Here is a 27,453-nt window from a genome sequence, read left to right on the forward strand (position 1 = left end):
AACATTGTTTACAGTGACAACCTGGCTCTACATGAACAAACCGTTACTGCAGGTCACATTCACGAGGGCTGCTCCTGCCGGGTTGGGTTCAGTAATGGAATGCGGCTTTCACACCTGCTACTAATTTGGTGCCCTTTGGGGGAACATTGAACACAGTTTAAATACGTGCTCATGACTCAGTAGGAAGCAAAAAGGAGCATGTGAGAAAATGACATAGTGTGAAATAAGAGATGGGAGTATCTGGCAAAACCTGATCAGATTGTTCCATTACTAAACATATTTACTGAAAATGACTCATTCTCCCTAGTGTGCGTCATTTAACCCCTTCAGTCTACCACAATAGCAGTAGATCTCACAGATTAAAAACAAGATTGATTCCAGTTTTAAATGAAACGGACAAATATTTTTGAGATCCTTTTGAACAGCCTTTGTTTTTATTTACAACAGGGACTGTGAACGGGGGAGGGCAGCAGCCTGCTGGGCTCCGCGTGGATTACAAGGTAACGAGATTCCTTGACATGTTCCTTGCATTAGTCTACTGGTTGTGTGTGCTGCGGTTACCTGGCTGGCATTGTGAGGGGGGGAGGCCGATTACAGAAACATGGGATTGTGGATCCAGACAGCACCGAGACATAAGGGAAGTGGAGGGACTGGTTCTGTTTTGTTTCTCTACACAAGATGTGTTTGTTTGAGGGATTTTTGTTTTTATTGCTCCAAGTTATTAAAAGCAGCATTCCACACCGGTCGGCATTTTTTGCACTTCATTCTTTACCAATATAATCGAAATATTTTTTTTAGCTACTATTTTTCTCCTACGAGTAGTGCAGGAGATCTCGTCTTGCCCTTTCTTCTTTTTAAAATCTGCTGCTTCGTACATAATTTATGACGGTTTGAAATATTAAGTGTTCAGGTTAAAGTGAAGCTCTCCCCAGAGCCCATTGCAGCCGGGTAAACCCAGAAGTTGGAGATTAATCATGTTTTTTTAAACCCTGGAAAAAAAATGTTTGTTTGAAAACACCAAAAAATTCAGGATGTGTTCAGGAAGCCCAATATTATCAGTATAGGAGTTAAACTCATAGGCTTCCAGGAAGGTTGATTGCTTACTTGAAAGCATACAACCCTATTCTGGAGGTATGTGTGTCTTTATTTATATAGCGCTTCACAGCCGAAATGCATGTGCCAGTCATAAGTAACAAATAATACAAATAACACATAATGGGAAGAAGTGCTTCAGACATAAAAGTAACATTTACGAAAAGGAGTCCCTGCCCTGAAAAGCTTACAATCTAATTGTTAAGTAGGAAGAACGTACAGAGACGGTAGGAGGGCGTCTGGTAAGTGCATCCGCAACGGGTCAAGGTTTATATATGAGGTGTATTGAGGTGGATTGTTTAAGCTTTTGCTTTCTAGAAAATCTTATTTAAATAAAAGCTTCGGAAATGTTTACCGTTCAATATTTGAAAGCATCAGATGTCGTTATAACCAATCAATCAATCATAGCCCTTGTCAAATCTATCAATCCTACTAATTCTTAAGCAATGTGTTGCCAGCAGCAAAGTTCACTGTACAGTGTTTTAGAAGAAATACTATTTGCTGCGGTGCGATTTTAAACTGCTGAACCGATTTCTTGGAGCTATTTAACATACAGTAAGGGAAGGTCTGATTTCATTGCAGCAATATACTTTGCACTGTGAAATTACACATGATGATCAACTTCAAAAGATGCAATTTGGTAGCTTCTAAATCATAGCAGCAGATTTAAGAATTTACATTAGAGTATACACACAAATAGAACAAGGAAAGGACATTTACGTCGAACTCTTTAACATCCTATGTTCTGTGTAGTCTCACATATAAATTATAGAATTAATAGGCTGCAGATTTTTTTTGTAACAGTTATGGGTTCACACTGCAGATTACAGCAGAAATCCCCCAAATTCAAATCATCTGTTAAATAGCAATTTCCAGGAAAGCACAGTGGTCTCCGTTGTAACATTTTCCTGCCAAAGAAGTCAAATTATTTACACAGACATGCACAAATCCTTGGAGGACGACAATGGCAAAGCTGAGCAGAAGGTCTTGGTTGTTGGCCATTTCGTAAATAATGTAGGCCTGCACATCCTTTCACTTTTGTTTAATTTACCAAGAAAATCTTTTAGGTATCTCTTATCACAATGAGCAATAGGGCAACAAAGCCTGCAAATCATTAACAGCATAAGCCTTGACCAGTTTACTTGATAGAACATTGAACCAGATATGATCCGTTTCACCAGCCTGGGTTCTTTTGCAATCAAATTTGCAACGTTTCCTTTGCATAAAGAAGTTCACATTCAATCAATAATCTCCAAATAATTCACATAAAGGCAACTCTGCTGCATCAGACATTAAACATAACACACAATACAACAAATAGAAGTTGCAAACACAGTAGCAATCTGATGTCAATTCCTTTAAGTCTGTGCAGTTACACAAATCTACCCAGCCTGCCCTGAAACGTGTGTTAGGTAGCGCTGTGCCACGGGCAGTCTATTCAGCTATACATTCCAGGAAGCTTTTCTGCCACTACCATTATGCTCACTTCCTCTTTTATACAACCTGTACTCAAAGTGATAACATTTCAGTCTTAAATGCCCGATACCACAGAGCTCGCTGTCAGTCATGTCTAGAGGTAGTGGTGGTCATCCCCCCTTTTAGCTTTCCATCACCTGGACATATCTTGTCCCTTACTAAATCTCATCACTTTTTATAAAGTCTCCTTGTTTGCCATTAATATCCATTCTTAATACCAAATCCAATGATATTTACCTCACCCGGCTGTATTTCTACCGGACCTGCACTCAATTCCCAGCCTCGGTTCACCATATTGTCCCAATTTAGTGCGAATTTCTAGCCTTCACATTTATAATAATCACAAATAGTCAGTTATGCTTAAGGTCAGCCTATCCCTAGGGTGCATCTCGCAATCTTCATACACCCTGCAGTCTTTTGAAGTTCAAGACATCATGTCACAGTTTTCACTGCTCTGGAATGTACTCACAATCACACGCAGGTACTTTACCTGCAGTGGCGCTTGGTAACTATTCAGCAGTGTGTAACTGCAACATACCCGCCCTTTTTCTTTTGCAGAGAAAGAGTAGCTTTCTTACCCAACTGCGGCCAAATGAAGCAATGGTCACCGGATTCTCGTATAAAAAACAGATTTCGGAATAGACTTCACGACAAAATTTACATTTCAAATTATGGGCAGGGAAAGAAGCCCTATTATTGGATTCCAGGAAAGGAAACCAGAGTTCCAGGTCAGACCAAATCCGATCCTGGAAAACCCAAGTGAGAAAAGAACAGGTCTTCAAAACACGTGTATGAACATCTACATGGAGAACGTCCCTGGGAGATTCAATCACTGGTATTACAGCCTGAAATTGCGTCCATTTTCTCTGAGACCAGTACATTTGGTTGTATTCTGCAATATTAAATATTCGAAAATGTTCTTTTGTTAAACAGAACAGACCACGGGGGCAGTTACCTGTGACCAAAAATATTAAAGGACTTGGATTACTTCACGACAGTGGTTCTTTGTGTCTGTAATGCTAGAACACAGCTGTGCCGGGAAAATAAAATCATTGTTCAACTTCCCCCCCCCCCCTTTCTTTTCTTTAAAGAACCCTCGTAAGTATTTGATCATGCAAGCTGGAAAAAAACACTACTTTCATGAATGATTCTAAACGCACACAAATACAAGATGGTATTTCTTGACTGTCACATTGCAAGAAAAAAAAAGATAAAATCACTTTAGGAAACATTAAATGGTTTCCTTAAAAGTTGTGTCAACAAAATATTATTTAAAAAGTGAATAACTGGAAGCAACAGGCTCCAGGGCTGTAGAAAAGGTCATACAAATATAAAAACACAGCAGAAGCTTGTTTATAAGATCAACCAAATGAGCATGTAACACAGACTCTTCAAAGAGGCAATCCAAGCCATTTTTTCGTCTTCATTTTTTAATACAGGATTGAAGCATGAGGTCTCCAGAGCTGAACCACAATAATTTAAGCTCCGGGTATGCAAACCACTGTAGGGGGTGCGGGCAGCCACTCCAGGGTCCACTATATGGTCGATTTTCAAAGCTCTGGGTCCAATAGGCCCCTGTGAAGTTATCAGGTGCGGATTTCCTATTGGCCCATGCGACTATGGAGCTGAAAACTGCAGAAAACTACAGGAGATGATACCGGCACCTCCTTGGGAGGCAAGAATCTACGCAAGCAAGGGGTCCCCGGAGCCGAAATTAATGGGGTTCAGCTCCGAATACCCCCTGCTTCAAACCTGTATCAAAAAAGGGGGGGAAAAGCTTGAATTGCTCTTTTAAGACAGAAACTATGAATGACAAAGGCAGAGTTGCAACATACTGTACTGTATATAGTCATAAGCACAGTCTTACATTCGGGCACAGGGTAGTCACAACGGAAAGGCTTTTGCAACAAAAAATGCAGTTGGTCAACACAGACAACTGGACATGTTCCAAGTTTAAGAGCCATCAAGGAAAAAAGCTACAATTATTTCTGGAAACGTTTCCTCCCTGCCATTCTTGCTTTATGATGCAATAATCTGTTGTAACCTAGACTACTTAAAAAAAATTAAATTGGCCCTTGAACTGAAATGCATTGCAGGCCCATCTGACAGAGAAAGAGTTCATGTTTTCGAACCCATTTTCCTCCGGTAGATAAGATTATCAGTTTTCCAAAAGACCTTTCAGCACACAGCAACAGTGGCCAGTAGTGAAAGCCTGGAGCCAGCCAATACGCAAGCCGAGTTTTGTACAGGTTGTGCCATTTTTTTAAAGCATTTGCTTCCAATTAAATGTAATATGGCCAGTAACTATTATACGTCATTCCTGGAATGGATGGGGAGTATTCCGGGAATTGCCGTCTGTTCTGGAAACGGAAGCATTCCTATGCTTCAGACGAACACAACATGAGAAATAAGGGAAACTGTATCAAGGATCAACACTTAAAGATCTGCTTGGATATGTACTCTCTCCTACCTACCCCTACTCCTGTTGCACCAAGTTATTCATAGGATGTAGTAGAGGCAGGGCTGGCCTTGGAGGGGCCCAAGGCAGCAGGGTGCCTCCGGTGGAAGTAGTTAGGGGGTACGTACCTGCTGGCCCGGGCAATTCTTTTAAGTGCAGACTTCCTCCTGCAGCGTAGCAACATCATGTTGGCACGGGACATCACGGTCTCCATTACAACAAGAGGAGCGCCACTCCAGAGATGGTAAGACCCCCCCCTCTCAAAACACACACACTAACCTTGGGGTGAGGTGGAGAGATTGCAGGGTCCCCGAAAGGTGCGGGGCCCAAGAAAGTCAACTTGCCCTGATTTTATTAGAGGGAATAACAAATTCAAGGACTCCATTACCACTGGCTCAGTACCACAAGATTGGCGTAAAGCGGATGTGGTGCCTATATTTAAAAATGGAGCTAGATCACAATGAGGTAATTACAGACCTGTAAGCCTGACAAATAGTGGGGAAACTACTTGAAGGTTTAATATGGGATAATATTCAGGAATACCCAATAAAAAAAATGTATTAGTCAGCATGGATTTTTGAAGGATAGGTCGTGCCAAAGTAACCTTATTAGTTTCTTTGAGGAGGTAAGTAGGAATTTAGACCAGGGTAATGCAGTTCATGTGGTCTACTTTGATTCAAAGGCTTTTGATACGATTCGACACAAGAGGTTGGTGTACAAAATAAACGGAAATTGGACTCTGTAAAAAATATTTGCACCTGGATTGAAGGATAAACAACAGAGGGTTGTCATAAATGGAACTTTTTTAGGTTGGGCTAAAGTTGTGAGTGGAGTACCTCAGGGATCGGTACTGGGACCCCTGATTTTTTCTTATTTATTAATGACCTTGAGGTTGGCAGAGAGCAAAGTCTCCATCTTTGCTGATGATACTAAATTGTGTAAGGTAATAGAATCAGAGCAGGATGTCATTTCTCTCCAGAAGGACTTGGAGAGACTGGAAACGTGGGCAGGTAAATGACAGATGAGGTTTAATACAGACAAATATAAGGTTATGCATTTGGAAACAAGAACAAACAGTCAATTTACAAATTAAATTGGGATAAATTAGGAGAATCCTTGATGGAGAAGGATTTAGTAGTGCTTGTAGACAGCAGGTTTATAAAATATTGTGGAAACTACGGGTCGTTATTAAATAGTCTAAAAGGGCAGGGGGAAACGCAATCGCAGTATCCCCCATTCTTTCAACCACACATTACTGTCACTTTCCTAATCTTACTAGAAAGTGCAGCATAAAAAGCCCAGGTATTCACATAAAGTCCATCAGCCCCATAGGAAGCAAGTTACCCTGCAAAATGCATAGGGCACGTTGCCGTGATAGACCCTGTACCAGACCATTAGCCAGACTGGGGACAGGACTGGGCTGAGATTGCTGGACGCCCTTTGCTTTCCCCATTTCAACCCAGATATCAATGACTTGGAGGGAACGTCACATACGGAGACGAGGACAGCGGTTAGAAGGGAGAGACCGACACCTTTAACCTGCAGGCCCCAATGCCTTATTAAATGTATGGTTGTGGAATGTATTCATTAATTTTTTTCATGTATAAAGATCTCCTTACGGGATTATACTATGTTCCCATCTCTTCTGGTTTAAGATCAGGAAGATTACTACCTCACTGGTAATTTAAATATTTTAACTACTGTATGTAGTGATATTTGAGTTTTGTGGCTCATTGATCCTACGAGTTGGCCAATCACATTATAATGTTTATCTTCCCTGGTTACTTATTAGTTGTATTTTTCTGTTTTCTTGTCTTTAGGTCATCTAGAACAGATATAGATATAAGATATAGATATAATAGATATATAGATACTGTATATAGATATAGGATAGAGAGAGATATATAACTTATACAATATCCAAGATGGGATCTTTTAAAATTAGCAGCTGGAACATTCAGGGCCTGAATGCGTCAGCTTTTGGTTCTAAACCACAAAATCCAGACTTCATAAACAATTTGACGAACGTAGATATTTTTATCCTCCACGAAACATGGATCCAAATCGGAGGAGATGTCTCTCATACCTATGGGTTATAGTGTGCTCCTAGTCCCCGCCCAAAAACACAAAGGTGTGAAATGAGGCCGTCATTCAGGAGGAATCATAATATGGTACAAAGAGGAGCGTAACAGCCAAATAAACCCAATGAAGAAAGGAGATACCCACATGTGGCTACAAATAAAAGGCTCCATGTTCACCCATCAATATGACACATACCTATGCGCAGCATACATCCCCAACCCCCTCACATGGCCATTCAGAATGGTAACATCTGGAAAAACTACTTCGAGGACCTTTACCAAGAAATCCCAAAAGAAAACCTGACGCAAGAACAAAAACAAATCCTCACCAATCAAACATCACTGGAGAACACTATAAAAGATAACCAAAACTCCCAGGTTATACCAATCACAATCCAGGAAATAAAAGAAAAAATAAAACTAATAAAAACCAAGAAAGCCAGCGGACCAGATGGCATTCTACAAGAGATGCTGAAGTACAGCAACCTATCTATACAAGAAGCAATACTGAAAATGTTCAACCTGGTCCTCACTACTGGCTAATTCCCTGAACTGTGGAACGAAGGACTGATAACCCCTATCCACAAGAAAGGAGACAGGATGGACCCATCCAATTACAGAGGAATCTGTGTCAGCCGCACCCTGGGGAAACTGTTCAACAGCATCTTGAACAGCAAAATCCTCACCTTCCTGACAGAGCAGAGTGTACTGAGTAAGTGCCAGACAGGCTTCCTGCCAAACCACCGCACCACGGATCCCATCTATACCCTACACAGCCTGATTAATAAGCACGTCCACAACACCAACAAGGGCAAAATCTTTACTTGCTTTGTGGACTTCAAAAAAGCCTTCAACTCCATCTGGCATCCAGGTCTATTGCTGAAAATACTAGTGAGCGGAATAGGGGGGAGAACATACGACACGATCAAAAGTATGTACTCTGAAAACAAATGCTGCGTGAAAGTTAATAACAAAAGGACAGACTTCTTCCATCAAGCCGTGGAGTTAGACAGGGCTGCAGCCTCAGTCCCACACTTTTTAACATTTACATCAATGAGCTTGCCGCAGCCCTAGAATCCTCCTCAGCACCTGGGCTCAACTTGGCTGGAACTGAGATTAAGTCTCTACTATACGCAAATGACCTGCTCCTGCTGTCTCCAACAGAACAAGGCCTCCAACAGAAACTGGCAATACTAGAACAATTCAGCTAGACCTGGGCACTCTCTGTGAACCTAGAAAAAAAACAGAATAATGGTATTCCACAAAAAAAATCGAAAAAACATCCAACCATATCGCAATTCACAATGGACGACAATGCACTGGAACAGACAGCGAGCTACACATACCTTGGTCTAACAATCAGCTCATCAGGGAAATTCAACCTGGCCATAAATACACTGAAGGAGAAGGCCCACAGAGCATTTTATGCAATAAGGAAACAGATGTACCACCTCAAACCACCAATAAGAATCTGGATGAAAATATTCAACAGCATCATCACACCCATCCTTCTGTATGGCAGCGAGGTGTGGGGCCCGGTAACATACCCAGACTCCACAAAATGGGATACCAGCCCAACAGAAATACTGCATCTGGAATTCTGCAAACACATTCTCCAAGTACACAGGAGTACATCAAACAATGCATGTCGGGCTGAGCTGGGCCGTTTTCCTCTACTGCTCACTGTACAGGAGAGCACTGACATTCTGGGCCCACCTAAACAACAGTCACCCACAGTCTTACTGCTACAGAGCAATGCGAAGCCAGGACCTCCTCACTAAACCCTGTGCCATCAAACAACTTGTCCTCTCACTCCAAGGACAAAACCCCACACAGATCAACAACCTGCCGAAAAAAGAAATCAACTCAATCTCCAAAGAAATGAAGAAGCAGTATGTGACTATGTGGGAAAATGATATCCAGCGCTCAAAGAAGCTGGAAACCTACCACAGCCTACAGAGAGAATACACTCTGGCACCCTACCTTCTGAAGGTAAAAGACCCAAAATAGAGACAGACCCTGGGCCAGTACAGAATAAGTGCCCACCGCCTAGAAATAGAAACAGGCAGACACAGAGAACTGGAAGCCCCGGGAGATGAGACTGTGCCAAAGATGTGAGCTAGGAGAGGTAGAAGATGAAACACACTTCCTGTTGCGTTGCACAGAATACTCGGAAGTGAGGAGTGCCCACCTAGAGAAACGCACTACACTTATCCAGAACTTTAATAATGTTGAGGAGAACCAAAAAATAGCGATCCTCCTGGGAGAAGATGAAACCACAGCAGAACTGGCTGCACACTATATCAGCACCTGGCACAGGCTGAGAGACGTCCACTAACCCCCACATCCCTGTGTGAAACTGTTACCCATATACCGTGCAATCATTATACCCTACCCCCTAGTGTTTGTGTAATTATTGTCCCCCACCCCCTATTATTCACGCTTTGGCAATACTGAAATGTTCTTTCGTCATGCCAATAAAGCTGATTTGATGTGATTTGAGAGATAGAGAGAATTTTTTATTTTGACTAAATTTATGTCATAGGACAAGCTTGAGTTTTCCGCTCTTCCTCAGGTCAGCAATACGGATTGAAATCTTTGTATATGACTTAGTCAGGGATTGGAAAAGAAAAAGAAAGAAAAAAAGGAAGAATAAAGAACAGAGAGGCACTGGAAGAGTGTAAAAACAGAGATAAGGAAGGTGAGAATTAGGGATGGGGGGCTGTACATCCACAGCAGCACAGAGAGGGAAGAAGATGCTGGGAGGGGGGGGTATAAATGGCAGGGAAAACCATTACAACAAATGATAGTGTGTGAGATGCCCCATGTCTGCATTAAGTCCACTTGTTTTGATGTCAAAGAGTCTTATCATTCTGAGCTCAAATGTTTTCCGTTCTTGGGTGCGCTTTAACATTCCATTGAGGATTTTGATTTTTAAATGATTTATGGAATGATCTGGCTGTGAGTAATGATGTCCCACAGGTGAGCAATATCTTCTTTCTTCATGGTGGAGTATAGAGTGTCTGTGCATATTCATTCTTCCTAGTAGTTTTTGGCTGGTTTCCCCAATGTAGCAACCTTGGTCACATTTGTTGCATTGAATCATATACACTACATTCCTGGATGTGCAGCAGTATGACCCTTTAACATTGAGTGTTCTATTGTTGTGACTGGCTGTGGGATCTTGGCATATATGTTTGCAGAGTTTGCAACGTGTGTTGTTGCACGGTTTTGTGCCATTATCAGTGTTTTTAATTTCGTTGTGAAGTTTTCTGTTGACTAATTTCTGTTTGAGGTGGTGTGGTGGTTGCCGGAACGCAAGAATGGGAGGTTGGGGAAAGATTTCTTTTAATGTCACATACTCTTCCAGCATGGGTTGCAGATCTTTGATTATTTTTCATATACCCTCTAGGGTAGGGTTGTATGTGGCCACTAGTGGTATGCGTGTGGTAGGTTCTTTCTGTCTGTATTGTAGCAGGTGTTCTCATGGGGCTTTTAGTGCAGATGTAATAGTTCTGGCAATGGCTTTTGGTTTGTATCCCTTCTGTCTGAACGATGCGGTCAGGGTTGCGAGATGCCCGTTTCTGTCTTCAGTGTCTGAGCATACAGTGTGGCGGCCGGGCTGACTCTAATGCGGCCGCCACCGCAGTTTTAAAATAGCGCGGGCGGCGCGCGGGCTGTCTCCGGCCGAAACCCGGCCGGTTTTCCCACGCCTCGGGCGCTTTCAATAGTAAGCGCCATTAGCGCTTATCTATTGAAGCGGTCGCCGCGCGGGAAACTCTGTTTTTAAACGGAGAACGGACTTGCGGCTAGCCCGCTACGCTCCCGGCAAGCTTTAGAATGAGCTTAGCCGGGACAGTATGCATTGGTATCTTATAGCCTGGCTGTGTATGATACCTTGTTTTGTATGAGTGGGATGGAAGCTGGAGCTGTGGAGGTAACTGCATCTGTCTGTAGGTTTCTTGTATACAGATGTGTCGTTTGCACAATCTTTCAGTGTTACTGTTGTGTCTAGAAAGTTTACTAGGTTTGCAGAATAATCCATTTTGAGTGTAATTGATGGATGGAATGCGTTCAGGGACTCATGGAATTGTTTTAGGTTTCCTTCACTCTCTCTCCACCCTTCCAGTGCGCCTCTGTTCTTTATTCTTCCTTTTATTTTTTATTTTCCAATCCCTGTCTAAGTTGTAGAAACCTTTGTGTATCAGTATTGCTTGACCTGAGGAAGAGAGCAAAACTCTCGAAAGCTTGTCCTATGACAAATTGTTAGTCCAAATAAAAATACTGAAGAGCTCATTTATTCTGCATTTATTCAAGCAGAGTCCTCTGTATTATCAAAGGGTCTCACATTCTGCCCTACCAAGCCTATGGACGAGATTGAGCTGTGCAGTGACCTGGAAGAGTTCTTCAGAAGACTGCGTCTTAAGGAGTTCTTCCATGACAGACACGACCAAGATCGTGCCAACACTGCAGAAGGAGGGCCGCTGCATATGAGCAGGGAGAAACAAAAATCCAACTGGATCCCACAAACTGGGCGCAAGCCCAAACTGGACCAGTACATCGAAAGCTTTAGACACAGAGCCAAATCCACCATCCTGGACAAAGTAAGGAAACAAACGTATAATCTGACACTGATCAAGAGGAGAGTCATAGAATCGCTAACGGCCAACCACAACATAACAATCAAACCTGCGGACAAGGGAGGAGCAGTGGTCATAATGAACACTACAGACTACCTGCGGGAAGCACACAGACAACTCTCTGATGCAAAGTATTACACCAAACTGCAGGAGGATCCAACAAAAAAAAAATACATGAGAACTCAACAGGATCATTAAAACACTCCCGATCCACACAAGAGAATAAATTCTGGACCTGATACCAGCTAACCCAAAACCTGGCACATTCTACATGCTCCCCAAAATTCACAAAGAGGGTAACCCTGGGCACCCTATCATCTCTGGATCTGGCACACTGACTGAGAATATTTCTGGCTGGGTGGAAGGCACTCTCAAAACACTTGTCAGGAACACACCCAGCTATATCCAGGACACCACAGACCTGCTAAACAAACTTAATGCCATTGGACCCCTACCAACAAGAACACTACTAGCAACCATGGACGTAGAATCACTCTACACAAACATCCCCCACAAAGATGGGATTTCAGCCTGCAGAAACTTTCTGGGACTGCAGGAGCCACTCAGAGACTAAATGCATTGAATTTATTCTGACCCATAACTACTTCACATTTTGAAATGACACATACCTCCAGACAACCAGGACTGCTATGGGCACTCGGATGGCGCCACAGTATGCCAAACTGTTCTGCACAAAACTGGAAAGTGACTCTTTCCACCTGTTACTTAAAGCCCCTTACATACCTTCGGTACATCAATGACATCCTCCCGATTTGTACCTCTGGTGAACAGGACCTCCTACAGTTCCATGAGAACTTCAATACGTTCCACCCGACCAGCAACCTAAAACTTACCCATTCCCCGGACGAAGTATATTTCCTAGACACCACCATTGCTATAAAGAACAACCAACTACAGACTTCTTTATACCGCAAACCTACAGACAGAGCCTGCAATTTGAGGGACAAAAGCTTCCACCTAACACACACTAAGCATGCAATCATCTACAGTCAAGCCATTCGATACAACCGGATATGCTCCGTTACAGCAGACAGAGGTCAGCGGATTACAGCCTTGAGATCGGATTTCATAAACCGTGGATATAACCGCAGTAGTGTAGACCAGCAAATCCACCAGAATACCAAGAAGTGATTTCCTTGAATACAGACAGAAAGAGACAAGGTGGTCACATATAACCCATACCTAGAAGCCCTACGCAAGATCGCCAGGGAACTACAACCCATTCACCAGGAAGATACAAGATTGCAACAGGTCTTCCCTGAAACTCCCTTATTATCAGACAGACAACATCATAATCTCAAAAAAATGATGGTGAGACGTAAGGTATCCAACAATACAACTGAACGCGGGACAGGACCATGCCAGGGCGCAAGATGCAAAACCTTTGCAATGCTCCACACAGCGGACACAATACACATACCACACAGGAATCTGGAGTACAAAATCACAGGAAGGTTCACCTGTTCCTCCAGCAATTTCGTGTACCTCATGTGCATGAAATGCCCAGGGGGCTGCTACTAGATAGGTGAGACAGGACAGGGGCTAAACAAGAGAATGAATCTGCATCACACGTGGAACAAGAGACAGTCCTGTCAGCGAACATTTCTCTGACTCTGGCCATAAAATGAACGATCTGAAGATGGCCATACTCAAAGGTAATCTTAGACCACCGAAAGAGGATTGCATGAATACAAATTTATGCAACTGTTCAGACACTTAGTGGTGGCTTAAACTGAGACCGAAGATTCACGAGTCATTACTGACACAAGTTAACTCTCTTCCCATGAGTGCTAAAAGCCATGTCTATACATACTGCGCTATATGAATGCGCACACACACACACACACACACAAATTTTATTTTGGAATTGAAGCTTCATGTCAAATGCTATTGACCAAGCAATTGGTAGACAATACATTTGGAATATTTATTGCTCCTAATGAGATTATATTTTAGTGTTTACTTTTCTTTGGTATGTTTTTTTTCCAGCTTATCTTTTAGTGTTTTAAATGTTTTATGGTGATATGTTTAAATGTTGTATAATAGTGATTTATTGCCACCTATGTAACAGTAATTGTGCAACTGAATTGTCAGCTAAAATGTTGGGGCCAATTAAATGAATTCTGTTCGCATAAAAGGGCACAGTATCCAGCATGCAAGATACATCTCCTGAAGAAGCGTGAATAACGCGAAACGCATAGAGGGATCTGTTTGTCCAAGTGTAGGACGTTGTGAGATCACACGTCAGGACATTGCGCTCCTTCCTCCCTCCCCTGTGAATTGAGAGAGCACCGCTCTAGCTAGGCAGTAGCTCTCGCGTGACTCATGGTGCATCCTGGGAAGTTTGATCCGGTTGCTTTCAGTCAGGTGGCCGATTGATGTTCCGGTGGGGGCTGACCTAGAAAGTACGCCTTGGGTTCCTCTGTTTTATATTCTACCTCACTCGTGAGCCCGATTTGCACTTCAAATTTGTGTGAAATAACATCCACTTTTCATATACACTATTTGTATATCAGATATATTGCACTATTTGTGTTTCTCTCCGTTTTCATCCTACACTGGCGACACACTTTATTCGAGCTCGGCTAGTCCCACGAATTCGGGTATACCCGGGTGTATTGAGGTTTGTGACTGTTTTCTGCCCGAGTGCATTGAGGTATTTTCCAGGCAGGGATTGAAGCATTTTATTCCCGCTGGCTGCAATACTGCACAGTATATATATATATATATATATACTGCATTACAATTCATGAATTTATGCCATCTGGTAGACACGCGAAGCATTGCAGCCTATTAAATCCTAATCATTATCATTTAACAGATCAGCCACCCGTCAGCCAGGCATGAACCCAGGCTGGGAAGGCAAACGCAATGGGGCTTGTCAGAGGTGAGGAGCGGCGCATTCCAGGTATCTGCCAGGTACATACTGGGTATTTGCTCGAATAAAGTGTGTCGGTGCAGTACATCTCCATGTAGCAAAAATCACATGGTCATTTTCCCCCACTTATCCTACTCCGTCTCTCTGCTGCCTTTGATACTGTCAATCACTGGTCTTTATATTCTAAACTCTCTTGGTATCCACAACAAAAGCTCTTTGCTGGTTCTCATCATACCTCACCCATCTCACATTTTCGGTATCTGTTGCCAACAGGTCTTCGTCTCCTGTTGATCTGTCTGTTGGTATACCGGAGTGCTCTGTTCGGGGACCTCTCCTTTTCTTTCGCTACACACCATCACTTGGGGAAGTCATCAACTCTTTTGGCCTTTGCGTATCATTTGCATAGAGATGATACCCAATATATCTATCCATGCCTACCCTCACACCTGCAATCAAGTCTCAAGTCTCCGATTGCTTCCTGGCTATATCCTCGGGGATGGAGCTCCACCACCCTAAACTTAATATGTCTAAAAAGGAGCGCCTCATATTTTCCCCATAAAAGGGGCCTAATATCCCCTTTTTCCATCACAGTAAACGGAACTACCATCTATCCTGCCACCAAAAGCACATTGCCTAGAAGTGACATTTGACTTCTCCCTTTCCTTCGCCATTTACATTCACGGCGTTGCTAAAAGATTTCACTTCTTCCTCTGGAATATTGCCAAAATTCACCCTTTAGTCTGTGAATCTACTGCTAAAACTCTAATGCAAACCGTTATCTTCTCCTGTATGGATAATTGTAACATACGGCTAAATAGGCCTCCCTGCCTCACAACTTTCTCCTTTGCACTCTATTCGAAACTCTGCTGCTAAATTATTTTAATTTGCTCCCAAAATAGTCTCTGCTCATCTCCTCAAATACCTCTCCTGGATTCTCATCAAATGTTGGCACATCTACAAAGTTATCCACCTTCTTACATATATCAGCTTTGATCTCGTTATGCCTCTGCTCGTCTCCTGCGCTATACCCATAACGGTCTCCTTTCCACCCCTACTGCTCGCTCTTGCCCTAAACCTTTTCCCCTCACTGACCCTTACCTGTGGAACACCCTCTCACACTGTATACACCAAGCACCTTCTCTCACCACCTTTATGTCCAACCTTAAAACACACCTCTCAAATTAAGCATTTCAATAGCCTAGACTCAGCACTATTGTCCCATAGTCACAGATGCTCCCATCAACCATTGTGACCAAGGAATGTCATCTACTGCACTTATTCCCTCACCTACTGTTGCTGTAAATCTCCTAACATACCACTTAGATTGTAAGATTGTTTGTTGCACTTTTTGTACTATAACGCCCTGTACTAGATTGTATCTTTTGTAAAGCACAGACTGGGCTATATATAGCTGTACTATACTGTACAGATCATACCCATTCACACCATCGACATGGCATGTACTCTCCCACCCATTATATTCACACCCTCCATAGTCTGCACTCAATCACCGACCCCATTCATGGCATGTATCCATTCATGTAGTTGCGCCTACATACTCCCTTATTTCCACACTCTTTAAATTTGTTTCTAAAGAAAATTCCACAGTGACTACCATGAGTATCGTAGAAAAAGAAAACATAATAAGAACAATAAAACTAGTTTCTCTGGTTAAACCTGCAACTGCCTTTTCCCCAGCAGTTGGGTCATTTGAGAGGTAAATTTAAGGAGTGAAGTTTCGCAGTACAAAAGGCATCGTCGTGAAGAATGCTCTTATTAACCCCTTCAGCTCACTAAGGCCCCTATTCAATATTATGAAACCTTCAAACCAATGGGGAGAACATTTTCTTTAGTAAGGAGAAAAGACTGCTCCACGGCACATGTAATAGGAGGCATAGGCGGTCACATGCCTACAATTTTACCTGGTGGCTGCAACTTGTGGACACATGCAACTGCATAACTCTGCCCCCCTCCCCCCCTCACCCCCTGTGGGTCCTTAATAATTAGAGTCTAATTTACATGGCTGTAGAGATAGATACACACAGAGATAATGTTTCACTGGAGTTTTATGTTTGCTTCCTCTGGTTCAATATACTGTGAATACAAATATAGGATAAGGATCAGTCTACATTTAACAGAGTTGAACTTATGTGCATACTGTATGCCTTTTTTCAACCTCATCTACTATGTACACATTCCTATGTGCCACAGTCGGCAAAAATTGTCTAATTCCTTCAGTAATAGAGCATTCTCCTCCCCCACTGGCACTAGAGGGCTGAATGTAGTCTAAATTCCGATTGGAAACAAACTGTACATTGACTCAAGGTATGAAACCCTCCTTGTATATTCATTTATGAGAGAAACACACACACTGGGCCCTTTCCACCCTTCTTACAACCAGCATATTTGTACAGAAAATACATGTTTTCCCTTCCTAGATTTCTCCTGGAAATCCAGGTCTACAATCAAAGAAAATATACATTAGTAGCATTCCCGTGAGAAGTGAAAAGCACAATTCACGGTCACTGCTCTGCAATATATTACAACCCCTGCATAGTCGTAAATAGTGGAATTCAACACATTGTAAATACATACAATTAAATAGTAAGTGCCAGTGCCTCAGTTGGTGCTGAACAATGCTATTATAAAACACCCATATGCTTGTTCACAGAAGTAGGCTAAGAGCCAACATTTACTGGAAACATGAAATAAAATAACGTCAACGCTCGATTAGATCCATACATTACACGGTCAAAGTGTCACACACAGAAGATTGCATCAGAAGGATGAAATATTAATGTTGAGGTTTATGCAGCATGTTGGAGCCAACAACTGCCATTAGTTCACGGTGGTCCTAGGTGGGACAGCCTCTCCGACAGGAAACATGAATTCTTCTTCTACATTTGTAGGCATCCAAGATTCTGAAGTGCATTGTGTCACGGGAGACCAGGACTAACACCAGGGACCAATTCGCCAGACAAACAGAGTTTATTAAATTAATTTATTGGAAAAAGAAATATCCACAACTATTTAAGGCAAAACACACACACATATACAAAATGGTAAACTGGAATTACCCTATAAATCTAGTTGCAGAGACCTCCCTAAAGATATTTTCTCTGTTCTTTCTTCCTGCAATGTCCTATGCAGTTTCTCCCAGTTGCACACAGCTTCATCCCAAGCTGCTTCTTCCAAACGAAATCTGCTCACAACTAAAACACTGACTTCACAGCTAGCAAAGAGCTGATCTTATCTCAACTAGCTAGGTGATTGGAATATGACCCAGCCCCTGATTGGTGGGTGGGGGGGGAGGGGGCACATGAAGTGCAAGAACAAAACACAGTTACTTGGGAAGATCCCAGCCCACTTTACAACATTACCAACTGAAAACAAAATTAACCCCTGGTCCCTGAAGTGCTGGAACCAGGCTACAGAATACACACACACACACACACACACACACACACACACACACACACACGTGTATTACTGACAGGTAGGGGCAATGGCAGGCTTGACCTGTATCAAAAGCAGTCACATTTACCCCTACTGTCACATATTGTTCCTTAGGTCAAGCACCTAACAATTGCAGAATCGTTTCGACAAAGTTCAATGAAGACACTATTGTTAAAGCTACAATAAACACATTCGGTGAGGTTTTAATAATCTGTTCAGAATTCATGCTGTATTTCCAATTTTGCAAACGTGGATCTGAAGGTCATACTCTGACTGGTATCAGAATGTGCAGTTATGTATCTGCTTGAGAAAAGACTGTTGCTGCAATTACAAAGGCATTCATCTTTTAGAATTTCTCAACAAGTAAGCAATCAGGATAAAAAGTAAGTAAGTAAGATGGCCTAGTGATTCAAACATCTGGAAGACTACTGTCAACTGTAGGAGTGTACCAGACAGGTGCCTACAGCCCCAACAGAAGAAAAAAAAAACTTCCATAATTCCCACATCAGCAATACAAGGACTGCCAGCCAACATCACACATGAACATCTGATCGTGTTCGCAGCGTTATTTGCAAATGAATGGAATAGTTTATCGTAGGTCTGCATGCAGCTTAATGATTACGTTACATATACAGAACACACAAGGTAAAGTAAAACAGGAGCTCCCAACCACCCGGTTAGTAGTCGGGCTGATCGCTTGTAGGAACTGTGTACGATTTGAGAGTATCTCACTGCCTCAAAGTGGCGAGAAGGTGGCAACAGGTGTATAGTGTTGCTTGTGCTGGTAGGTTCAACCATGCTATAAAAGCTTCAACAATATACCTGGCTAAAGTGGGAAAGGTACTTGCCAACATGCAAATGAAGCAGAGACTTCAGTACTTGGTTTTATTTTTATATTCCCCCAGGACTCTGAAAGCATGGCTTTGTGCCAACACTGGCTTGAAACCAGCGACATGTTAAAGCAGAAGTACAATAGGAGTAGATTCAATATGCAGTGAAGCAGTACTTCATACGCTGAAGGATGATTTAAGCTCAATTCATTTGAAGAGAGTAAAGGGAAAGTCACAGTGTATGCTATACAATCATAACAGGAGATTCGTTTAAAAAAATGCATGTACCAACACATTTGAAATATATATATTTTTTTCACCTAAGATTACAAGAACTACATCTCACTTGATCATTCATTCCATCATTTGCCTAATTTAGAACATATTTAAAACAATCTGCGTGTATTACTTTAAAATGGACCAATTTTTTTAATTCAGTTTCCTCAGTATTGCCTCAACACCCAAATATGGAATACACCAAAAAGCCATTTTCCTCAGTCTTCAGGAGGCCAGATTGTCCCTGGGTTTAACCTTGTTCAGGAAGACATGAAAGAAGAGGGTGCCAAGAATCGTCAGAGTTTAAAACAAAAGCGGTCACTCAAACCTCATTACTTACAACTGCCCAATGGTCACCAGTGAAGCAGCACTGCAGGAACCGGAAGAGGCGTTTGAAAAGATTAAATGGGAAATGTTGGCCTTCGTGAAGAAATGATGACGGCCTCGAGCTAAAAAGCAGACATCTACAGTACATTACAGAAGTACAGAAAATGAAATCAGTGGAGTGGGCTTCATCGTTAACAAGATATGGAGAAACAGGAGAGTATGAAAGCTCATCCGAAAGAGCAAGACTTGTCATGCAGTTGGCAGACATACAGGCCATGCGTCCTTCCAGAAGTAGCAAAGGCAATACAATCCATGAAGGTTGGAAAGGCCCCCAGAGAAGATGGAACTACAACTGAAATCTTGAAAGAAACTGGGGAAGTGGTAGAGAAAATGCTTGCAAAACGTTCATGTTGAAGAACAGGAACATTCTAGAACAATGGAGGAATGCCATTGTTATCCTCATCCACAAGAACAGAGATAAAAACCTCTAGAACTACAGACCAATCAGACAGACTACTTCAAATTACTTACACGATTTTTACAAAGATGCTCACAAACCGGCTGCAACAGACCCTATACTTTACCCAACCTAGAGAACAAGAGGGATTCCGTAGTGGGTACACAATAGGCCACATCCAAGTCGTACAAGAAGTAATTTCCCAAAGTAACGAATACGATTTACCACTCTGCTTAGGGTTTGAAAAAGATGTTTGGTTCAGTCTACACCTCAGCAGGTTTAAATGCATTATGAAGACAAAGTGCTGAAGAAGCATACATTGATATTAAAAGGACCATTTACCAGAATGCCACTTCAAATGTTGCATGGAGATACAAGAAAGATAAGGATCAGCAAACGGCTACGACATGGAGACCCCATGTCATCTACGATTTGCAGGCGACATGGTTATATTTTGCCAAACGTCCAAAAGATCTTCAGCATCAAATCAGTCCCAAAAGTAAGTAAGAAGGTTGACCTCCATATAAAGCAAGATCAAAATGATGTTCAACAAATGTGTCAACTCTACAAAGATCAATACAAATGGAATGGAATTTTAAAAAAAGTTGAAGACCAAGTGTATTGTACCCGGCAAGTAACAATGGATGCGAACTGTTCAAATTAAATCAATTGGAGAATGAAGATGGGATGGAGCGCATTTGAAAGAAAGACAATCTTTCAAAAAAAATCTTCCACTGTGCCTCAAGAGGGATGTGTTCCCCAAGTGTATTCTGACTACTGTGCTAACGGATGAATGTGAAACTTGGACTCTAAATGCAAAGACAATTCAGAAGCTTCAGACAACTCAAAGTATGGAGGAGACCAAAAACAAAAAAACAAAAAAGAAGAATGAATGAGTTTGAGAGCAAACAAAAAAAAAGTCTGATATCACAAGGGTGAAGAAATTAAAATGGCAGCGAGACGGACATATTGCAGAAAGAAATGAAAATTGTTGGAAAAAGGAGGTACTGGACTCGATTTCAAGTAAAATTAAAAGACCAAGACCAAAAGTAAGACAGGCAGATGAAATCCAAAAATGTGTTGAAGCAAGATGAAGAGGTTTGCAACCATAGGACCTGGAAGATCATTGGGGAGGCATTCATCCAGCAGTGGAACAGCAAGGGCTGCTGATATCATTATATATAGTATGTAACACCCCTACCCACCCTGAGGGATAGGGGGTACAGTGAAAAGGGAGAAGTTGAAACAGTCTCTGCGGCTTTGACAGGGGTTATACCTGCTAAAAAGGGGTGTAGGTTCTCAACGGTTTACCTGTGCATCTCAGGGTAGATGTAGTAGATTCGAGCCAGCTTGAATAAACGAGTGATGAATAAGAGGGTGCCAGGAACTTTTGAATATTTATTAACAGGAGATAACTTCTTCCAATGCATGTACAATCTGGTGGATGCACAATCTCATGAGCAGGAAAGGCTTTCAGCAGCTACAGTGAAATACCTTCCCTTCCCTCTCACCATGAGACTGGTAGTGGCTCATCTCAGTAAGAGAGCCTCTTGACCTGCCAAGTTGCAGATCCAGACCTATCTGAAAATCATTTGCAGTCTACCCAGGTCTCTTCCTAGTCCTGCAGATGGGAACATCCTGCTACTGTGGTGTAGGATACGTCCAGTATCTTAACTGTACAGATGTTCTTAAGCTGGATATAGGCCTCTCCTTATGAGAACCTGTCTGTCCAGTTCCTTGCTTAAGGGGTTACTTAACTTATAGGGCACTTCATTAACTAGGAAAACAATAAACATGGAGAATACTTTACTATATTCATGCGAGATGCCCTCCTGGTGTCAGAGATCTGAAGGGAAAAGCACATGTATGGCCCTTTTATAACCTTGGTAGAGGTATAACCCCACCCTCAGTTACTGGGCAGAATAGTTACACCATGTCCATGTGACCTTCTGGCAACTTCCAGAACGAAGGCATGGCTAGACATGTGCATTGAAAATGCAACACTATAGTAACATCAATGCGACTAACTCACATGTCTGAGACCTGGTGAGGATTTAACCCCTACACCACCAGCAGCTACCAGGGCTGACATGCAGGGATTTTCTAAACTTAGAGAGGGTTCTATGTAGAGCACTACCTGCGCGGGTCCAGTGCGGCGCCGATGCAGAAAGGACAGTAGCTGCTGAAGAATTTCTACAGGATCAGAGCAGTCAATCACAACTCTGCTTGCTGAAGTCCCGCCCCACAATTCCTTGCATTGCGCTATACAAAGCACAGAGGGCGACTTTAAAAGCAGAGCTACAGTATCAATCACTGAGATTCTTCAGCAGTTGCCGTCGTTACATCTCCACAAGTCACTACCAATTTTTCCACTCATCCTGCAAGACATACACGGCACAAAATAGCAGTGTGCCATCTGACAATGGCAGGCACATTTTGGTCCCTTGCTGTCCAGGTTGACCTGTCAAAGAAGCTTCCAGAGGAGGGGGTTCATATTAGATTTGGCAGGAACACTTCTCATTCTCCAACCTGATGTGTATTATAGTGTATTAGGGGTGGGGAGGATTGGATGACAGCCCAATAGTGATAGGCTTGAGTGTGAATAAGTGAATAAACGGAAAGCTGAGAATTTTTGGGAAATTAAACGCTGGTGGGAGACAGGAGACACACAGACAGAGACACACAGACAGAGACACACAGACAGAGACACACAGACAGAGACACACAGACAGAGACACACAGACAGAGACACACAGACAGAGACACACAGACAGAGACACACAGACAGGATTTGGGCTACATTTTCCACAGTTCTTTGAGAAAGAAGTTAAAATGTACCAGTCCTGCCACCGTGGGACCAGATTGCAAACATCTATACATATTGTATATCTGTATGCCTACCAGTCCATTCCCATTTAGGAGCAGTCTGTATATCATTGACATAGGGCAAATCAGGGCAGAGAACAGTTTGCATTAATGCTTTACTTTACTCCTTTTTGGAACCCCACAAATAATTTTAGCAAAAGTAAATGCTCCCAGAGCCTAGTTTTCATGGTTTACAAAAGGCCTCTTCCTTTTTGGATATAAAGCCTATTTATACGCTCTGAAAAGGACTTCAGTACTTGGTTTTATTTTTATACTCCACCAGACTCTGAAAGCATGGCTTTGTGCCAACGCTGGCTTGAAACCAGCAACATGTTAAAGCAGAAGTGAATTAGGAGTAGATTCCATTTGCAGTGAAGCAGTACTTCATTTTGCTGAAGGATGCTTTAAGGTCAATTCATTTGAAGAGAGCGTAAATCTTCCTTAGCAAAGGGAAAGTCACAGTGTGTGCTATACAATCATAACAGGGATTCATTAAAAAAAAATGCATGTACCAACAGATTTGGAATATATATTTTGTCGCCTAGTATTACAAGAAGAACTACATCTCATTAGTCAACTTGACCATTCATTCCCTCGTTTGCCTAATTTACAACATGCTTAAAACAATCTATATGTATTACTTTAAAATGTACCAATCGTTAGCATTCAGTTTCCTCTGTGCATGCCAGAACACAGAAGAGGAGAAAGTACCCTGCTGAATGCGCTCACTGTGATGTAATATGCAATGTGAAATAAAAGCCTTTTATCTGCGTATTAAAAATAGTAAGAATAAAGGGATCAGGTGCTAATAATCCATGACCTGTCCCTGTAAACCACTGCCTTTCAAAAACTCCTATTAGTGTGTGACGCATTAGTGTTGCAATAGCAGTTTGCATTTCATATAGAGCCCCTCATTAATATCTTGAGAGCTACTAACCATAGGGCACAATGGCTTAAAGTCCAATAGACATTCAGTGCATTTTGGGTAGTGGTATATTGATTTCCACTACACCATATATGTTTTAGTAAAAAGTATTAATTCATATCAGTTGCCCTATTAAGGTGTTATTAGACCGTATGTGCTCTATTGGACTTTAAGCGATTGTGCCATATGGTTACTAGCCCTCAAGATATTAATGAGGGGCTCTATATGAAATGCAAACTGCTATTGCAACACTAATGCGTCACATACTATAATAGGAGTTTTTGAAAGGCGGTGGTTTTCAGGGACAGGTCATGGATTATTAACACCTGATCCCTTTATTCTTGCTATTTTTAATAAGCAAATAAAAGGCTTTTATTTCACTATTTCACAATGCATATTACATCACAGTGAGTGCATTCAGTAGGGTACTTTCTCTTCTTTTCATTGTATCCTTGCTCGCCCTACATTGCACCTCAGTGTTTCTTACATAATTTCCTTCTGTAAGGTAGATGCGGACTTCTTTTCCATTGCCCTATCTCATTCATACAGAACACAGAATACCCAGTTAAAATGTATTTTGGGGTGCAGCAACATACTCACAGCCTATTAATGGCATTCTATAACTCTGCTTTGAATCAGCCTCCCAGAATAAAGAAACAATACTAGTCCGTTCTCAATTTGATTCATTCAGTTAATACTCACGGGTTGCAATAAAATAGTAAACGATTTCCTACCCATCAACACAAAAACTCTGGGTTTGATAAAACTAATGGCTAAAATGTGACAAAATGTTTTATTACATTAAAATGAACATACTTCGGATGGTTACAGAATTTGGCAGCATATACAAAGCTTAAATAGAGCCGTCAACCTCCATGGACTAAAAATCTGTGAGATTGGAAGGTTCTGCCCCACAAAATGGCATATTTATTGAAAAGTGCTGATTTTTTTAGCATTACCAAAAGATTATTAAACCGCTCATCCTTTTATAAAATGCTTTTGATGAGAATGTGTGTGTAATAAGGTGCATGAGGATAAATTGGAAGCACACAAAAAATATCCAAGGGGATAGAAAAGATTCCTCTTATTGCACTCTTTTTGATTTTTTTTAGCAACAAGACTCCACTGAAGTAAATAAGTCACATGGGCTGCGGCCACGCTAGCGGTGACGTCACCAGCTCCCCAAGCATGAGCTCCGGGTGTCCTGCCTATTTCGCAAACGCGCATGGGGGGGCATTGCGGGTAAGGTGAGCGCGGTTGAAAGTCTCTTTTTGCTTACGCAAGCGCCAAGTGTTGGTGAGCGCCCGTGCCCGCGCACAGGACAATTTCACTTGCCGAAACTAACCTCAGCAAGCACCGTGCGGTCAGCACGCTCAGCACTAGCGTGGCCGCAGCCTTATGCTAAAATGGAGTCATACCAATTACTCAGTGAGACGGACAGAAAATAAGAGGTTAACATGTCTGAGTACTTGAAATCGGACGGATTGTAATATAGTGTTTGTGGTGCTTTTCAGTTGACCCAAGAGTTCTTCACTTCACGTTCAGAACATCGCTGTCTCCTTCACAATACTGCACGCAGATGAAGACACTTGTAAAAGGTTTCAAAAGCTCTGTGCACTAGGATTTCATCTATGAATCTTACTTCTCAGTTGAAAGATATCACAACTTCTCACCACATCAATACAGCAACTGGAATTTTAACAAATAGTTACTGAAAAGACATACAAGTGTCCTAGACGGAGGCCCTGCAAACCGGGACACTACCCCTGCAGATTCTGGGGGACAGGGAATGGGAGCGAATACTGGTGCCTCAAGGATAGATTCCAAGCCATTTTGGTCAAAGCCATGTGATGGTTGTAGGCCTTTCTATAGATTTTCTTCCAGATATTCCAGCTCTGCATGGACCAAATACTTCAGCAGTTAACACTGCCGTCTGCTTATCAGCATCTCTTAAAACAAACAGTACTGCTGTAATACATCTTACAATATTACTTGCAACTGCACTCTAGTGTATTTGCATTCTCCAGAACATTATACCGTTTGATTTGTATTACATCGGCAATATATTTAGTGTATGCGCACGCACACGCACACACACAGTGTGGAGGGATTGGGGCACACACTGAACTAGTATAAGCCAGACTGATGCTATCAGGAGTACCTGTAAGGTACTTTCCAAAAATAACAAATGGATAGGCACACCATAAATATGCAATAAAAGGTTTTACTGGTCCAATGTTTGAGCTTCGCTCTGGAGTCTTTATGAAATTCACCCGATCAAGGCTCGAGAGGGTTGCCAAAACATTGGGCCATTAAAATATTTTTTTAGCATATTTATGGTGCGACTATCCACTTGAGATATATAAACACACTGCCAAAGTGGCATGCAAAACATTGCATGTTCATCTAGATACCGAAAGGGTAAAATACAATTAAATTCCACTTACGGAATCTTCTGGAGGTCTCTGGATCTTTCCCCAGTCCACTGATGGTCCTTTCTCTTGCAAGAATCTGTGGTACAGTTTCTGGAACCCAGCAAGGTCTTTCTTTATGTGCTGGAAGAAAAGAAATGCATCTGGTTTTCAATGTATACAAATACGTATATAGACACACACACAGGAAATTGGACATACTGCTGTTAACATTTTATGTGGGAAGCAGAAAAGGTGACACAAACATCTAATGTTTGACTCTGACGAAACTCGCTATGGGTATTCCCTTTGCACACATCTGTCATAGACTAGACTAGAGATCAGCGAATCCGCCCAAATCAGTTTCCAGAGTTTTTCGCTGAGGTAACTCCCCTCCCCTCCCCCCCCCCCCCCCCCCAAACAGATTTGGGCAATTTCAATCCGCACTAATCAAAATCCACCATAGGATACAACCCGTGGATGGATATGTAGAATTCAATCCACTGACTGGATTCTACATATCCGTCCACGGGTTGCGGAATCCACGGATTGTATTGGTAATAATACAAAAACATGTTTTTTTACATTGATCTGCTGAAATCCGTGGACCAAAAAGAACAGGCCGATCCAAAATTTGCCCATCTCTACCTGTGACCCACGTTCACTAAATTTTATTCTTATTAACCATTGCAATTTTACTATGCATGCTATAATCTGCTCTACATAAAACTCAAGCAAAAACAATACCGGAAGACATCACAGGAATAAAAAGTTATCATAAAACTACCAAAACCATGTAACGTTCACTTTTAAAGGCAGGTTTATAATATGCAGCCTTGAAATGACAAACCACACACACTTCAAAATTGGCAAGAACAATAAATGTTCTATAAAAATAATAATTCATGTATACCGATTCCTAGGTTTGGGGGGACAATGCTTGCTCTGAAAAGGTTTATTAATTTAAAAAGGTGTATAGTGCCAAACATTACAGCTATTGTATTACATCGCACAGACTGCCTATTTTGTTCATATATATGGAAGGATAACAAGGTGTCAGCCACAGAACTAAAAGTAGAGTGGGTGACCGGATTGGTACCGGGGAGATATATATACACATATATATTTTTTTTATATATACACACACCCAAGCATTGTAACATAATATGCGTGCAAGGTAATTGTTGAGGAGCACCGTAAAACTCAAAATCGCGGTTCAAACCACTACATTTGGAGTTTTAAGTTGTCCTTTCGAGTGCG

At 41.9% G+C, this 27,453-nt stretch overlaps 1 protein-coding gene across 2 annotated transcripts in view; it reads right to left on the bottom strand.

The window, feature by feature from the left end:
* Positions 1-27,453, bottom strand: part of UGP2 (UDP-glucose pyrophosphorylase 2) — a 73,737-nt gene that overhangs the window by 15,348 nt on the left and 30,936 nt on the right. For both annotated transcript variants that reach the window (XM_075596136.1, XM_075596135.1), the window contains exon 3: positions 26,230-26,337. In XM_075596136.1, the coding sequence (XP_075452251.1) occupies positions 26,230-26,337 (108 nt within the window). The remainder of the gene's footprint in view (positions 1-26,229; positions 26,338-27,453) is intronic.

The sequence above is a fragment of the Ascaphus truei genome, chromosome 4, assembly GCF_040206685.1.
Source record: "Ascaphus truei isolate aAscTru1 chromosome 4, aAscTru1.hap1, whole genome shotgun sequence".
Lineage (NCBI taxonomy): Eukaryota > Metazoa > Chordata > Amphibia > Anura > Ascaphidae > Ascaphus > Ascaphus truei.